This window comes from Dermochelys coriacea, chromosome 15, assembly GCF_009764565.3.
Source record: "Dermochelys coriacea isolate rDerCor1 chromosome 15, rDerCor1.pri.v4, whole genome shotgun sequence".
NCBI classification, from domain to species: domain Eukaryota; kingdom Metazoa; phylum Chordata; order Testudines; family Dermochelyidae; genus Dermochelys; species Dermochelys coriacea.
This window is the reverse complement of record NC_050082.1, coordinates 17913297-17931190: the sequence shown is the minus strand read 5'-3', so window position 1 is coordinate 17931190 and position 17894 is coordinate 17913297. Positions and strand designations below refer to the sequence as shown.

Sequence of the window (17894 nt, the reverse complement as noted above, 5' to 3'; positions counted from 1 at the left end):
CTTTCGTGAGCTACAGCTCACTTCATCGGATGCATTTGGACATTATTTATGACCGCTCTGCAGGCCTCAATTTACTCCTTAAAATGCCAAGGATCTCTAATTTTACAGATTTAGTCTTTTAAAGATACAGAAGAGGGAGAAATAGTCTTTCTGAACTGTACAGTCTAGCAAAGCCAAAGCAGCCTGTAATTACCAAAGGAAGTTGTTAGATTTAGCTATCTTCCTTGCTTAATTGGCACATAAATTATTATAAGATTTTTATTAGGGCACAGATGACACCAATACAAGCATGATAGAAGTGTACAATGCACAAATGTATATTTGCATTAAGTAATGTAATACTAAATACAGAACTTCTGCCTATTATTTAAAATTACTTTTATTTGACATTTCTACTTTTTTTTTAAAAGATGACTTTGAAGTCATGTTATATAGTATTTGTTGTTTAAATGGCAAGGTTGTGGCTATATGTTAATAGCCTTGTGCAGGGGGAGGAGTTGGGGAGAGGGAAAAAAGGAATGACCAATATTGGCTACTTCTGAGAATTGGCACACTGCCTCTAGCTTGTTTCATTACTGTGCTTAGGGCAGGATGGAGTATGAGGACTTCAAGGAAAGCTGGGAGAAATATGAGCCCCAATCACAGCCTCTTGCAAGGGGGTGTCCCACATCAAGGTGCCAGCTTCATTCTTCTCATTAGTGTGAAGAGGAGACACCCCTTTGGGGAAACTAACACCCCTGTTCATGTTTGACTTCCTTAGATCTTGTGCACAATGAGTGCAAGGGACCAGGATGTGGGATGGGAAGGTTTCTTGGCTCCCATCACTTCCTCTGGGGAATTACTCCACAGGTTCCCTGACGGTTTGCCCAGCTAGCATGGGACCTTCCTCAGAGGGGTTTCCCATGTCTGATAGGAAGTCTTTCCTGATACTCCTCTTCTCGTCTCCCTTTCATAATTTCATTCCACTACTCCTAGGAATTGGACTAGGGGTTGCCTCGGGTGGAAGTTGGAGGTAGCAGCGGTAAAGTTGTATGTGTGGCAGAGCCAAGGCAGCCAAAGAGGTTGCATGGTGGAGGAAAGGGGGCATATGGGTCAGCACATAAGGAGAGGGGCCATGGTTATAGACAACAGCCAAGCAATGGGGCAGGGGCTAGGGGGGTTAACAGAACAGCAATATGTGGGAGTTGGGGTGAGAGGTGAAGAGGTGGAGCACAGGACCACAGGTGGAGCAGAGTGTGAGGGGCACGGGGGGACAGAAGGAACCGCGTGGAGGGAACAAAGAACAGTACAAGTGGGGAACAGTGGGAGGGGGGAGACTGTAAGGAGTACATAGAGGCATCCTGAAGAAGGGGAGCAGAGGACAGACAGGGTGCAGGAATGAGGTTGGGGGAGGAGGAATGAGCTGGGGAGAAACTTCTGCTGTTCTGGTCTAGAGGAGCAACGGGAGCTGGTGGGTTCTAGGCTGAGAAATACAGGTTTGAGGGGAAAACTCCTGTGGTGCTAGGCTGGAGAAAGCTGGGTATGGAGCAAGCTCCCAAGGATTTGGGATGAGGGGTGATGGGTGGAAGCTCCCAGGGTTCTGGGCTGGGGAAGATCCTAGGGGTTTGTGGGCAAGGCAGGGAAGGTCCCTGGGTTCTGTGCTGGGGGGGGGAAGCTCTCAGGGTTGGGGAGTTCCCAGGTTATATGCTGGGGTGGGGGTGGCAGGAGGAAGTCTCCTGATTCTGACTGAGGGGGTGGGAGTGGAAGCTCCCCGGGGTTTTGGGCTGGGGGAGTGGGAAGCTCCCCAGGCTTCTGAGCTGGGCGGGGGGGTGGTCCCAGGTTATGGGCTAGGGGGGCGAGGTGCTCCCAGGGTTATGGGCTGGGGGGGTGAAAGCTCCCCAGGGTTCTGGGCTGGGGGCGGAGCGGTCCCCAGGGTTCTGGCCTGGGGGCGCTCCTAGGGGTGTCCCTGGCGTCCTGGGCTGCGTGGGGTGGGGCGCTCCCGGGGTTCTGGGCTGGGCGCCGGTGGAAGCTCCCGGGGTTCTGGGATGCGGGGGACGGGGCGCTCCTGGGGTTCTAGGCCGGGTGCCTGAGGAAGCTTTCTGGGGTACTGAGGTGCGGGGGGTGGGGCGCTACCGGGGTTCTGGGTTGGGCAGTGGTGGAAGCTCCCCGGGGTTCTGGGCTGCGGAGGCGGGGGGCTCCCAGGGGGTCTGGACTGTGGGGGTGGGGCGCTCCCGGGGTAATTGGCTGGGGGGTGGAAGCTCCCCGGGGTTCTGGGCTGTGGAGGCGGGGCGGTCCCATCCCAGGGGTTCTGGGCTGGAGGAGCGGGGCACGCCCAGGGTTCTGGGCTGGGCGGCGGTGGAAGCTCCCGGGGTTCTGGGCTGCGGGGCGCTCCCGGGGATCTGGGCTGCGGGGGGCGGGGCGCTCCCGGGGTTCTGGGCTGGGCGGTGGTGGAAGCTCCCGGGGCTCTGGGCTGCGGGGGGCGGGGCGCTCTGCAGGGTTCTGGGTTTGGCGCCGGTGGAAGCTCCCGGGGTTCTGGGCTGCAGGGGACGGGGCGCTCCTGGGGTTCTGGGCTGCGGGGGGTGGGGCGCTCCCAGGGGGTCTGGACTGGGGGGGAGGGGCGATCCCAGGGGGTCTGGACTGGGGGGTGGAAGGTCCCGGGGTTCTGGGCTGCGGGGGGCGGGGCGCTCCCAGGATTCTGGGCTGGGCGCCGGTGGAAGCTCCCGGGGTTCTGGGCTGCGGGGGGCAGAGCGCTCCGCGGGGTTCTGGGTTTGGCGCCGGTGGAAGCTCCCGGGGTTCTGGGCTGCGGGGCGCTCCCCGGGGTTCTGGGCTGGGCGCCGGTGGAAGCTCCCTGGCTTCTGGGCTGCCTGGGGCGGGGCGCTCCCAGGCTTCTGGGTTTGGTGCCGGTGGAAGCTCCCGGGGTGCTGGGCTGCGGGGGGCGGGGTGCTCACGGGGTTCTGGGCTGGAGGAGCGGGGCACGCCCTGGGTTCTGGACTGGGGGGGAGGGGCGCTCCCGGGGTTCTGGGCTGGGTGGTGGAATTTCCCCAGGGTTCTGGACTGGGGGGGCGGGGCGCTCCCGGGGTAATGGGCTGGGGGGTGGAGGCTCCTAGGGTTCTGGGCTGCGGGGGGCGGGGCGCTCCCGGGGTTCTGGGCTGCGGGGGGCGGGGCGCTCCCAGGGGGCCTGGACTGGGCGGGTGGAGCGCTCCCGGGGTTCTGGGCTGGGGCGTGGAAGCTCCCCGGGGTACTGGGCTGTGGAGGCGGGGCGGTCCCAGGGGTTCTAGGCTGCAGGAGCAGGGCACGCCCGGGGTTCTGGGCTGCGGGGGCGGGGCGCTCCCAGGGTTCTGGGCTGGCGGGTGGAAGCTCCCCGGGGTTCTGGGTTTGCAGGGGGCGGGGCTCTCCCAGGGGGTCTGGACTGGGGGGGTGGGGCGCTCCCGGGGTTCTGGGCTGGGGGGGTGCAAGCTCCCCGGGGTTCTGGGCTGGGGAGGCGGGGCGGTCCCAGGGGTTCTGGGCTGGAGCAGCGCAGCGCGCCCGGGGTTCTGGGCTGCGGGGGGCGGGGCGTGCCCGGGGTTCTGGGCTGCGGGGGTGGGGCAGTCCCAGGGGTTCTGGGCTGGGGGGTGGAAGCTCCCGGGGTTCTGGGCTGGGGGGGCGGGGCGGTCCCAGGGGTTCTGGGCTGCGGGGGTGGAAGCTCCCGGGGTTCTGGGCTCGGAGGTGGAAGCTCCCGGGGTGCTGGGCTGCGGGGGGCGGGGTGCTCACGGGGTTCTGGGCTGGAGGAGCGGGGCACGCCCTGGGTTCTGGACTGGGGGGGAGGGGCGCTCCCGGGGTTCTGGGCTGGGTGGTGGAATTTCCCCAGGGTTCTGGACTGGGGGGGCGGGGCGCTCCCGGGGTAATGGGCTGGGGGGTGGAGGCTCCTAGGGTTCTGGGCTGCGGGGGGCGGGGCGCTCCCGGGGTTTCTGGGCTGCGGGGGGCGGGGCGCTCCCAGGGGGCCTGGACTGGGCGGGTGGAGCGCTCCCGGGGTTCTGGGCTGGGGCGTGGAAGCTCCCCGGGGTACTGGGCTGTGGAGGCGGGGCGGTCCCAGGGGTTCTAGGCTGCAGGAGCAGGGCACGCCCGGGGTTCTGGGCTGCGGGGGCGGGGCGCTCCCAGGGTTCTGGGCTGGCGGGTGGAAGCTCCCCGGGGTTCTGGGTTTGCAGGGGGCGGGGCTCTCCCAGGGGGTCTGGACTGGGGGGGTGGGGCGCTCCCGGGGTTCTGGGCTGGGGGGGTGCAAGCTCCCCGGGGTTCTGGGCTGGGGAGGCGGGGCGGTCCCAGGGGTTCTGGGCTGGAGCAGCGCAGCGCGCCCGGGGTTCTGGGCTGCGGGGGGCGGGGCGTGCCCGGGGTTCTGGGCTGCGGGGGTGGGGCAGTCCCAGGGGTTCTGGGCTGGGGGGTGGAAGCTCCCGGGGTTCTGGGCTGGGGGGGCGGGGCGGTCCCAGGGGTTCTGGGCTGGAGGAGCGCGGCGCGCCCGGGGTTCTGGGCTGGGGGGTGGAAGCTCCAGGGGTTCTGGGCTGGGGGGTGGAAGCTCCCCGGGGTTCTGGGCTGCGGGGGCGGGGCGGTCCCAGGGGTTCTGGGCTGCGGGGGTGGAAGCTCCCGGGGTTCTGGGCTGCGGGGGCGGGGCGGTCCCAGGGGTTCTGGGCTGCGGGGGCGGGGCGGTCCCCGCGGTTCCGGGCCGGGCGGTGGAAGCTGCCGGGCCGGGCCGGGCCGGGCCGGGGGGCGCTGGCGGGGAGAGGCGGGGCCTGCGCCGGGGAGTGACGCGCAGCTGGCTCATGCTCATGCGCGGCCGGCCGGGCGGTGCTCAGCGTCCCCGCTCGGGGAGAATGGGGCGGAATCCGGGGCGCGCCGACTGAGAGGCGTCCAGGGGCAGGGGCTGCGCTGGGGGCGGCCGGGCGGGGGCGGGGGGCGCGCGCTCCGGCGGCGGCGGCGGCGGCGGCCGGGCGGGGGCAGGCGGGGAGCGGTGCCGGGGGCGGGGAGCCGTGCCCGGCAGGAGGGGTGGCAGGCGGCGGCGGGGGCTGCGCCGGGATTTTCTCTCGCTCGCTCGCTCTCTTCATCGCAACAAAGTTGCGGAGCGAGTGATATTGTTGCCACCCCCCGCCCCCCCGTGGCTGCTGGCGGTGCGGATCGGGGGGCCGGAGCCGGTCGCTGCCCCGGGGGAGGGGGCGCGGAGCCGCCGCCGCTGGATTATCCCGAGCCGGGTCGAGCTCTCCTGGATCCCGTCTGCTGCTGCCGGTGTGAAGCCGAGGGGCTGAGATTTTCTTTTTTAATCCTTTTTATTTTTTGGAGGGGGGGGCGTATTTTGTCAAGGTCATTCCGTGGATTTAATTTTTTTATATCTTCCCCCCCCCCCCCCCCACCACCACCACCACCCAGCCTTGTTCTGTGGATTATAATCTCTCTGGATCTTGAGGGTCTGGAAGGAGGATTTTTAGGGCTTCGGGGGTTGGGGAGGGGAAGTGGTGAGTGAAGAAGGGGGGGTGATTTTTTTTTTTAATCTCCCCCTTCCCTTTTTCTTTTTCTGTTTTGGAAATGGATGGGAAAATAAGGCAAAGCCGGAGATCAAGGTCCCAAAGGGACCGCGTGAGGAGAAGGGAAGCTAATGCCAGGGATCCCCGAAATCAAAGTCCTTCTTCGGCATCCGAAAAGGAGCAAAGCCCCGGCAAGGAAAACACAAGCCAAAACTGTACAAATCCCCCAAACCAAGCTTCCACCGCCAGAAATGTCAGACCTCCGAGGCGCAGGAGACGGGAATCGAGCTCCCAAGAAGAGGATTTAATTGATGGGTTTGCTATAGCCAGCTTCAATACCTTAGAAGCCTTGGAGGTAAGAGATCAGTATGATGGGTTCTCTTGTATTCGTATGTTTCGTGGTCCAGAGCAATGGTATTGCCTCCTGAAAAAGCATGGGACCTTTACAGAGGCGCTGAATCTAGGCTCCACATTGTAAATACCAATTAACTTTCTTCTTGTAAATTACCTGTGTGCATTAATCCTGATGTCAGCCTGAAGGAATTTAAATGGAGGGGGAACTGTGTATGTATGTGGTCAAAGGGATGGCAAATGAACACCAGTATCTTTCTTGAGTACTTGTATGTTTATTCATAAGTTGCTGTAGGCCAGTATTTGTGGGTAATCGTATACTTTCCATTTCAACTAATATCAAGTATCAGGGCCAGTTAAATGTTTGTTTAGGATTTTAATTGGCTGACAAATATCTCATGGGAGGAATGCAACATATTTGTGCATCAGGGTATATTGACGGTCACCTGACGTTGTGAATTGTAGAGTCAATACTTAAAACCATTTTTTTCTAGGCCTTTAAAGTTTGTATTTGTATTGCCAAAATGTTACTTTATCTTTCTCAGGAGACTGTTAGCAAATGGCCAATGTTTAACGTTTTCTGGAAAAAGAGATGTTTAAATGGATAATAATCCCATGGTTGTAATTCCCAAATTTTGAAGTAATTGAACAAATTTTTCATCTCTTATTGACTATACATATTTTCCTGCTGTTAATAGGTTGGCAAAAATATTGCTTGTCAAACTTATCACAAACAATATTTGCTGAGCAAATACTGCTTGTCTTGTCTGAGCTAAATTAAGCAGGAAACTTAATATTCTCAGAGGGGCAATGACAAACTAGCACTTTGTGTGGCTTTTGATTTTTGTTTTGTGGGTGTGTGATGGGAAAATTTGAGTTGGTAGGAGAAAATTGCTATCAAAAGGCATTTATCAAAGAAAATAGTTCATCATGTTCTCAGTAAATATGAGCAATAGTAGTGTCCTCATTCACTTGACCACATTTTTTTAATACAGCACGTTGATAATGTACTTGGTTATTCATACTTTGGATTTCCTGCCATTTTAGTGTTTTTCTTAACAAGGATTACAGTAGATTAAAATCCTAGACATGTTTCCCTGGCCCCCTCCTACACCAATACAGCATTCTTAATGTTTACACCCACATATCAAGATCTTATTTTGTCAGAAGGTTTCCCAAAGAGCCTGTCTGATTTCCAGACCAAATCTCTTGGGACACAGGCTCCTTCTCCCATAGTTTGTGGCCCCGTGGCTACCATGATTTTTCTGCTCACCCACACTTTGTTAGCAGTGTGTTTATAAAGTCTGTTGAAACAAGTAGCTGATGATCAGAACCAACTTCTTTGGACCATAAAGATGATCCTTTTACACTTAAGAGAAACTGCCACCTCTTTTGGACCTAAATTTCCCCTCTCTATCCCTAATCCCTGAGTATTTTGCTTGGGAAGTCATTACTAGGAGGGTATATGATGATGGTGTTTGGAAGGGGACAATTTACTCAGCAGCAGTATCTGGAGCTGTTCTGAGAATAAATGTTTCTAATGCATGGTGCCCTGTAAATCTGAGACTGAGTGGGACTGAGCTGGCAAAATTTTGGTTCAGGGAAACTGACTTTTAATGCATGTAAAAAGAAAATTTGGCTGAGTCTCTGCTGAGCAATATTGAATGTGTAAATGCTGGAATGTTTTAAAAAGAAAAGATTTAAGATAAACTGATGGGTGGTGTTTTATGGCCTTTAGCAGAAACTGCTGTGAGATAATATCTTAACACTTAAACCAACTCATATCTGTCTGAGTTGATAATGAGCAAACTATCCAGCTTTGTGTTGCTTTAAAACAGATGGTCTAGACCTGTCTGTTTTTTTCTGGGCATGCTCATTGTCAAGCATACATCAGCAGATAGGTCCAATTAAACCACTGAGTTTCTCAGAGCTGTCAGTGAAGAAAGTAAAATTCATTTTCTTTGGGAAATTTTCTGCCATGATGAGCACATTATCGGGAAATATAATTCAAATGATGGTACAGTCCCTCCAGGGGCAAAAGGGGGGGAGGGGGAGCGTTTCATGGTTTGCACGTGGTACTGGATTAGCCATCAAATCAACCAGACGTTAAACTGGGCAATAGTATCGCGCACAAAGGAAGAACTAGGAGTACTTGTGGCACCTTAGAGACTAACAAATTTATTAGAGCATCTGTAGCTCACGAAAGCTTATGCTCTAATAAATTTGTTAGTCTCTAAGGTGCCACAAGTACTCCTTTTCTTTTTGCGAATACAGACTAACACGGCTGCTACTCTGAAACAAAGGAAGAACTGTGACATTAAAAACAACAACAGCCCCACAACCCTGAAAACCTTTGTGTTTTGGGGATGAGCTATGGTAAAGATGCTTTATAGGACAGTCCCCTCGGAATCCATAGTGAGATTTCAGAAGCAATCAATTTCTGCAGTCTTTATCAATATGCAAGAGAGTACATGAACTTCATTTTAGATTTTAATTGGCTCGTCAGAATAAATAGTGTAAGCAGAATTCACTTGTTTCTTTCATGTGTTGCACTGGGAGACATCATATGTGAGTTACTTTTTGAAAGCCCTAGTGATCTGTGTATTTAAAAAATTCCAGTAATACACACAAATTTACTGTGCATTGTGAGAATTTTTCTTACAAAAGTGCAGTGCTGTTTTTGTCAAAAGATAATGCCTGGCAGATTTCTGATGTAGCAGCAAGCAAAAGGGATTAGCAAGACAAAACTGCTTTAAAGTAACATATGCCCAGATAAATTACTGAATTTGTAAGGTCATTTAGAATACTAAGAAGCAATACTCTGTAGTGTACTTGACTACAACAGGTGGTCTTCCATTGGTTTTGAGGAGAAGCATCTTTTACAGTGCATAAATTTTTACAAAAATTATTCTGTGATGGCTGCTTAAATAAAAATCATATAAAATTTGAGGAGAATGAAGAGAATAAAGGTTAAATTTCATATTCAGCACACACATGTTGCCTTCTTCTAATTTTTTCATTTGAAAGCCTAAAAAGGAGCAGTTGTTTGTGTATGTGGCAGTTCTTCATTATGATCCTTTCTCATATTGCTGCTTTGCGTTGTTTTTCATTTGGTTTTACAGTGACCTGTGATTAGGTTAAATAGGCTCGCTAAATTGTGGGATTCCCCTGGGAAATCAGATTGCTATATGGCTAGAGAGAACCTCATGGTAGAAAAGTCTGTAGCGTGTAAGGTTTTCTTTTTCTTTTCATCTCAAATAATGTGAAATCCCCTTCCCCACTTCAAAAAAATTCTCACTACCCTTATGTTCCTGTAAATGTAGGGTGCTATATATACTCTTCCTGTATGTTGAACTGAAGATGCCAGCACTCTGAGCCCGGCAGGAGTTAATTTTGCTGTTGCCTACAAGGGAGTTAGTTACTTTATGATGATTCATTTAATTTTTTTAAGTTTTAAGAAGTAGCACTTTGAATTTTCATTAAACCTCTACAGAATGTTGCCAGTGGCATTTGGTACCTGATGATGTTGTCTCAACTCTGCATCTGTTTATCTACTTGTGGCTTCATTTTAGGAACAGATTACCTCTCCCAAGTTGTAGGTATCCTTTACTCAAGAGAGAACTTAAAACAGATAATGTTAAAAAAAAAAATCAGTCCAACTAAGATCAAAACAAAAAGCAGTAGCAAACCATCAGTTCTTCTCTGTGCATAAGAATCCGAAATTACCCCAGCTCATCATCTGCACTTAAATATCCTTCACCTACAATACAAATCTCTACTCAAACCCAGGTTAAAATACAGCTTTATCTTACAAACTATGAAATAGAATTCAACAGAATTTCAGAGTTTAAAAGAAATGGTAGAGGGACTTAACTAGCAGGTAAAGCAAGTGAGATAAATGTTTTAATCTGAAAGGGAGAGTCAGTGAGGAGGCAGAATAAGATGGACAGCTACAGGAAGTGAAAGAGACAAGCTTTTGAGCCACTTGGAATTCTTGTGGCTCAAAAGCTTGTCTCTTTCACCAGCCGAAGTTGGTCCAATAAAAGATACTATTTGACCACCTTGTCTCTAATATCCTGAGACCAACACGGCTACAGCTGCACTGTAAACGACAGGAATGCTATTTAGATGACCCATGCTGCAGAGAAGAAGGTTCTTGCACCAGTGGTGATGTGATTGTGAGGTCAGTAATGTATGAGCAGGGAGAGAAAAAGTGAGAGGTGGTCTGTGAAGGAGGATGAAGAAAATCCTTGGGGGGATGTTTAAAAACAGAGGGGAATTTTGAACAGCATCCTGAAATGAACGGATATGATATGTGAGTATTTCTCTCTTGGTATATATTAATTTCATTTAGATGAAGTTGCTAATTATTCTGGAAGGTGATTGGTGAATCACAGTGAGAAAAAACAGATGAATGAGTCTGTATTTAAGGTCTCCTCTCTCTGATCATACTTGTTCCTTTCAAGTATAAAAACAATGCTAAAAAGGGAACTTCATCAGAATGTAAATGAATGAGATCTTTGAGACTAGTTGTTCAATCAAAGCTTTTGTAAATGTTATATCTGTGTGCTCTTTGGCTTTTATTATCAACTTTACAGAGCTGTGGAACTCTTTAAGAAAGATTTAAGATTTTTTTATTTATATTATGGTAGCTCCCAGCTGGGATCAGGGCTCCTTTGTGTTAGGTGTTGCAAAAACATAGCTCCCAGTCCTGAAAAGACATAGACTTTTGCTTAAATTTACACAAGTTAGTGGTCCCACTGAAGTCATGAGGCTACACGCACTTAAGTGTTTGCAGGGTTGGAGCAATAGAGGTAGATAGTCTCTACCCTGAAGAGGTTAACATTGTGTTAGTTCTCTCACACCTTCCTTTCCGAAGGGATCTAACAGAGATACCAGGTGGTTACTTGTTGTGGGTTGCACTTTGGACTAGCAAGTTGGAAAGTATAGTAGTGATGCTAAATTTCTGAGCAGAATCTGTAATTGCGTGGTCTTCCCTTCAGCTTCTGTCTTGATAAGGCTTTTTCCACAAGTGTGTTGTACACTGTGCTTTGCTCTGATCTTTTAATGATGATAAAACCAGTGCGTTTAACTTCCTGTTCCAAAGGTTTTGTGCTAGTTCCACTGACCTAGCTGTGAAACCTTTGATTTATGATCATATCTTACGTATGTTTTAAAATGTGATGTAATGAAGTCTTTTCCATAAAGCAGCACTCATGTTTAAAAGGGCAGGTTCCCAACATTTAAAGTACTTACCTTGGTGTTTAATTGCCTCATGACAATTTATAAAGTCAGTTTTTTGAGGAATTATGTTCCTTAAAAATCTTGTACTTTTAAAGATTCCATTTCAGATGCTTTAGAGTTTTGATTTAACTGCAGACTTATTATTAGTCTTCGATTATCTGTTTTCATAGCAGTGTACTTTTCAAGATTAAAAAAAGCAGGTTAATTATGGCAGTTAATTGCTTTTGAATACTAAAAATCTGCTTTAATTATAAGAATTTCTCTTCCATGGATTTAAAAAAACAAATGGATGAGCTGATATTGCTAATATATGTAAAAAGTGGACGGCTGTAGTTAGTTTCGAGTTCACTCAGAAACTCACCCAAATGCTTAATTTTTCCAACAGAACTTGGACACTAGTCTTGCCATGAAGTAGCTGTGATCTGAAAGAAGAGTTGGACTATTGTTATGGAAATCAGCACTCCCACTTTGCTTCTGGAATTCCCATGTCAAGCCTTGCTGTAATACGTAGCTTTCTTTGGTGACATTACTGAGAATAGGAATTGTAAAAGCAAAGTGGGATGGAATACATGGGCACATTTGGATGTTACCATGCAGCATGCTATTCCAACTCAAGTTCTGGGAACTTGCGTATAACATTTTAACATAGAAGGTAGTTTGGTTTCTGCCATTTCGATAACTGATCCTTTTGGACTATTTTCAAATTGGAAAAACTGAAGTTCTGAACACCCAGCTCCATAGGAACCCCATTCTGTGCTTAAAGTTCTTTGATGAAAACTATTTATACCATTGCAAGCTAAAGTAAATGTCGCTCAGGGGAATTGTGTGTTGGTGGCACAGATAAGATTTCACTGTCTGATACTATTAGTCAGATTAGCTTTGGATTTTTTTAAAACGTAACAGATACTGACAACTTTTTTTTTTATTTTGATCTGTGCAAGCCCATTGTGACAGTCCTTAGAGCAATATATAAATCAACTAAAGATGACCTGTTTGAGCTGTAGCTCACAAAAGCTTATGCTCAAATAAATTTGTTAGTCTCTAAGGTGCCACAAGTACTCCTTTTCTTTTTAAGATGACCTGTAAAGGTGGAATAATGAGTTTGTGCCTTCTTGCACCTTTATGATGTAAAATTCTTTTTAAGATGATCTGTAAAGGTGGAATAATGAGTTTGTGCCTTCTTGCACCTTTATGATGTAAAAGGAGACCAAAGATATTTTCTTTTGCTTATTTTTTACATTAGGTCATGTCCACTTGGGAAAACTCTGAGGTGACTGTAGAGCTAGTAAAATGAGCATGAGCAGCAGAGAGGGGACCACATTTTTAAACAAACTTACTGCAGTTTGGGGAGAGGGGTTATAAGCAGCTGTTTAACTCAACTAAGTAGACCATTCTTTGGAGAAGAGATGACTTTATTAAAGATTTAGCATTTCTGCCTTTTCCATTAAGGGATGAGTGGTCTCAATAAATGTCTGCCCCAACCCACAAAGAAGTTAAAAAAGCAAGCAAGAGAAAAAAAATCCCTTTGAAAGCAAAATGCTTTCAAGTAATTTTTAGACATCATAAAGTAATCAAAAGAGAGCATAGATTTTATTATAATTATTTCTTGATAGGCTGATTTAAGGTGCCCATCAGAAATTGGGCTGAATTTGCAGGCTGAAATGCAGATTTGTTTGCTTGTTGTTTTTTTTTTTCCGCCCCGTTGAAACTTCTGAACTGAAATATGGGTACAGTCAGTCTATTATGGTAGCATTATTTATAACTTCCTCTCTGGAAGCATTTTGTCTTTTTGTGCACTTTCATTTTGTAAAAAAATGGGTGTCTAGTTAATACTGGATCTCAAAAAATAAATAAATTAAATAAAAATGTAGGGCTCCAATTCTGGAAGGACTTAGCATGCACTTAACTTTATGCATTCTGAATTGTCCCATTGGGGGGAGGGGAGAGGCAAATGTAGCCCTGGTCTACACTATGACCTTATTTTTGGTATAACTATATCCCTGATGAGTGTGAAAAATCCACACCCTGAAGCGACACAGTTATACCAGCTGAACTCCCAGTGTAGACAAAGCTTCTCCCATCGAAGTAGTTACTGCCTCTCAGGGAGGTGGAGTAACTATGCCTACAGGAGAAGCTCTCCTGTTGGCATAAGTAGCATCTTCACTAAGCACTACAGCGGAGCAGCATAGGCAAGCCCTTAGACTCTGTACAAACCTAATTTATGATTTGGAGCTAGAAATGAGTAAGAATCAAGCTCTGCAGTCCCTATTGGGACTCTGTACCTCATCAGTGGACCTGGCTATGCACAGTGAAATCAATGGACATACTGTTGCATATGAGTGTGTCCTTCAACAGGAGTGATTGTGTATTGTAATTGGGTGTGACTGCTCCATGAAAGCAGTGGTGCATATATGGATCATGTGAGTTTTATGGTATTACCTGGGTATGTGCTACTTACTGTATTTGTAGATTCATCAGAGAAAGAGATGGCTTATTGAGCTGAGCATCAGGTTTTGAAATTTTTCATATTCTTTGAAACAGAAGGTATGAAGTGCCTCGGAGTCAATTTTATCCTCGTGAGGCAGATACACTGAGTTCTGCACTTTGCTGTGTGTATGGTCCAAATTCAACGTGACAGTCCCTTTCACAAAACTTAAGACGAATGGAAAAGTTTCAATACATATTTTCTTTTTCAAAAAAAATTCCCTTAGAAAGTTACAAATGTTCTCTTGCGGAGTTCACAACAAGAATACTTCAGTATTCTACCTGGTGCGAAAGAACATACGTAACATTGCCTGGAATGGACTTTAAACAAAAATCAGTTTACCAAACAAACGAAAACTCCTCCAAACACAGGAAAAATCAAATTTAAACCATATAAATAGTGAAACGTAACTGTGATTTTTAGATTATTTAGCATATAATAGTCTAAGGTGATGTGTGTGTAGCTCAGGAAAGGATGTTTTATAAAATATATTTTTAAAAAATGCCTGACAGCATCCCATTTAAAAAAAATTAGATCTTTACTAGTTCCAGTTAATATGCCTTTGACTTGTAATGAAGTGACCAGTAAAATCTCTATTGTTGCTCCCTGTATGCTAATGAAAGACCAGTTTTACCATTTATCTTGGCTATCTCAAAGAAATAAGAGAGACTCTATCTCATAATGATGTGTTCAGGAAAAGGGTAATGTAAAATTCTGAGGGTATTTAGAGCAACATTAGCCCTCTCAGCCTGAAATTTTCTTAAATTGAATTCCGGCTTGCTCTGTGTAAGAGTTGGTTGACACAGATGTTTTGTACCATGCTAAGTATATAAATTTAGAAACTGATATAGTTAAAGTGATACAGTCCTGTAGTAGACACAATTGTATTGTTATGAAGTTGTTTATAGCTTATTCCAGTGAATTTAAATTTAGGGATTTATCTTGCTGTTTTTGACCAAAATTTCTACTTTCTACTCCATTGTAGGGTGTGTGGAACTTGGTGGTGGTTGTTGCATGCATGTAGATTCTAAAGTGAATCCTTTGGATAAAGATTGCTGTAGAAAGATTGTTCAGCTTTTTCTAAAAATCATTCTTCGTCACGGTGATTTAGGAGAGGGGGAACTTTGTTCGGGTATCCTTAGTGTGGCAGTCAATATTTGTGCATTGCTCAGAGCAAGTTGTGTATCAGCAAAACTGAAACATGGGATGAGCTCTTAAATCAAGCTCAGTGACTTTTTTTAAATAAAGCTTGGAAATACAATAGGGAAGCCTTGTATCCTGGTATCTATTGTACGTGAACATCTTGCTCTAAGTGAGAACAGTTTTCAATGCATTGCACTTCAAAGCCTCTAGTTAATCACAGTAAAGATATGAAAGAGTTTTATGAAGGTGAAGTGGCTGTTGCTATTTAACTGTTTCTTGGATTGGCTTTGCTGTAGTACAGAGGGGTGTTGACTGTTTCAGCAGTGCTACTTACACACAGTGAGGCGTCTGAGTTCTGCTTTATTGGGTACGTTCCATCTCTTTAAAAAGTTGTTTCTTTCCTAGAACAAATGAGCTGTTGGTAATACCATTCGAATGCTGAAAGGAGAATCAGTCTTCATGCTATTAATCCAAAACGCTTTTAAGAGGGAAAAAAAATTCAGCTTATGTTAAAATGAGAGTCGGTCCTGGGTGACTTAACTTTCAAGGCTATCTGCGTGGGCAACAGTGGCACCTGTCATGCGTCACCAGTTCAACTCTATTTGTGCTTGCATGGTGAAAGCTGGTGTGTATAGAGACCCAAGGATCTTTACCCTGTTCTGAACAGGGCTAGCTGACAGATGGGTAAAAAGATCTGGGATCTCTCTGTGCTACAACTTCCAGTATTGTTGTACCGGTAGTGAATTAGGGGTCCCATCAGTGCAAGCAAAGCTGAGTCTGGCCAGGGCAATAGGTGGGAGGGTAGGGAGATATTTCAAGCTCTGTGGAGAGTATGGGGAAGGGTGTGGGTAGGGGAAGGCAGAAGATTTCAAGAACTCAGAGAGGCTGACTGTCATGGACTCTGCAGAGCATTGCTAGGGGCAGGGGTCATACAGTAATGCAGGGAAGGAACTGCAGTGGTATGCAGGGAAGTAAAATAACAGTGGGAAAAACAACCAAATCTTTTGGGTACCGTAGGAGAAGAAAGGAAGAGGAGTGGGAGTAGGCTGGGAACAGTAGAGGCTGGCATAAGTCACCTCACATGTTCATTAATTATTTCAAATGAACTGCCACGGAAGCAAAACTTTAGGCACCCCAACGACCCTATAGTTACTAAAGCAGGTATGTGTACAGCTCTCCTGTGTCATTCTAGGTAGACGTAGCCTGTTTCATTTGTAGTTCCATTTTGCTCCAAGCCAGAAAGACTAACTTGAACAAAAGTTTCATCTGCAAGGTCAGTGCTCGACATGGATAATGGGATTGGAGGGATCAAAATGATTCCCAGAGATATTGGCTGCAAAAACATGGGCTGATGGCACCATTCCTGTCTGTCTCTTTGTGTTCAATTAAAAGCTTTAAAATCTTTTACGAGCTATGTACAGTTACACCGGCAACTCGCTACATAAAAGATAGCAATTTGAAGTTAAACATTCTATTTTAGGGGACTGTGGGGTCACTGTCAACAGGCCTGTACTTCATTTTGTTCTGTTATGTCCTGGACATGCTTTGCAAAGGGGCTATAGGGAGATGGCTTTTTCTGTCCGAATTTTGAATGAGATGTGTGCAGGAAATCTCTTTGGTATGTTCAGGTGCACCCTGGAGTCTGCTGAGTATGAAATTTAGTGTTAGTGACTGGTTATCATAGAACTCTTGTCCCCCTGACTAAACTTTCTTCGTAGATGACAAACAAGAAGACTACTGTTCATTTATTTTTATTTAATATCAGGGCAGTTTTTCCCCCAAGCGTATCCACGATCTAGTAACCCTTGTGTAATGAGGAAATACTTAGCTTGATAGGAGGTGGGTGGCCCATGCAGGGGGGAATATTTGGATAATTTAGATTGCAGTAATTGCCTCATGACCTACAGAAGGGCTGCAGTTTGGTTACTCCCTTCTGTTAAAATTGCGGGTTAAGAAGCCGTGTTTTTGTTATACGCCATTTACTACAAAGCTAAAGCATTTTTTGTAGAGTGGCTGTTTTATCCTTTGACTGCTGCTAAGTTTTGGCTAATAAATATCTTTGACTTGGAATCACGAATGCATTTTTTGTGTGAATGTTTTGCTGGGTGTGCAGCTTCTTTTATATAATCTATCCAGACCTCATGCACAGGGGGAGAGAGACACTAAAGATGGTATGGAGTGAAGAGGTGTTTATAGAATCAGTCAAACCTGAAATAAAATAATTATGGTGTTTTGACAGCTTGTTAATAACTTGCAGCCATTGGGAGAAATATAATTGCAGCATCCTTAGTTTTTGATGGATGCTTGACATTTCTTTCAGATTGTAAAATTAAATAAAGAATGTGAAAAAAGTTGGATGTGAAGCCTCAGAAAAATGATGGGCCAATTAATTAAAAAAAAAGCAGCTTCATTCCAATTTAGTTTCACTATGGTTGGTTTTCTATGCAATTCAGTGTATCAATGAAAGGGGTTCAACCCCTTGTCCCCCACCAAACTGTCCCCAGAGTCTTTAATTTTGGGGGGCTATCCAAAACCTTCTGTGAATGAAGTGGAAATAAATCCTCATGCATATTAGATGTGAAAGAAGAGTCTTGTAACCTGTAATGACTAAAATCCCCTGAAGTGTTGCCAGCATGTACTTTAGGAATCATATAATTATATGATTATTGAAAGAGACATAAAAGACCCCATGGCAAAACTAAAAAAATAAAAAAACCCACATGCATAAAGAGAGGGACAAAATTTGTCACCATCTTTTCCAGTTGCTTTTTCACAGTGTCTAAAAGCCCAATAATTGCTCTTATCAAGAGGGCTTAATGAATTTGGAGAGGGCGGGAAGGAGGGAATTGCTTGTGTTATAGGTGGATGTTACAACACTATCTTTCAGGTTTATTTTAAGTTGTAATTGAAATGTGTTTTAAAAACTTAAATGAATTGTTTTCACTACCAAGCTGAGAATATGTTCTAAATGATGAACTACAGTACAAAATATTCATTTATTGTAATATTGCACTATAACAGTAGTGTTGTGGTCTAGTGGTTAGCAGGGAGACCGGAAATCTAGATATCTGGGTTGTTTTTCTGACTCTGCCACTAATTTCCTGTCTGAGCTTTGAGCAAGTCATTTAACATCTGTGCTTCACTTTACCCACATATAAACTCTGTATAATAATCCTTGGCTACCACACGGGGAGGACAGATTCTCA

At 46.8% G+C, this 17894-nt stretch overlaps 1 protein-coding gene across 25 annotated transcripts in view; it reads left to right on the top strand.

Moving 5' to 3' along the window:
* The first annotated feature begins 4990 nt into the window (after positions 1 to 4990).
* FBRSL1 (fibrosin like 1) overlaps positions 4991 to 17894 on the top strand; it is a 770646-nt gene continuing 757742 nt past the window's right edge. For 11 of the 25 annotated variants that reach the window (XM_038373064.2, XM_043497655.1, XM_038373057.2 and 8 more), the window contains exon 1: positions 4994 to 5820. In XM_038373064.2, the coding sequence (XP_038228992.1) occupies positions 5527 to 5820 (294 nt within the window). In that variant the 5' untranslated portion in view covers positions 4994 to 5526. Of the gene's footprint in view, positions 5821 to 17894 lie in introns of all 25 variants that reach the window. The other 14 variants (XM_043497661.1, XM_038373066.2, XM_043497663.1 and 11 more) reach the window with 4 other exon arrangements.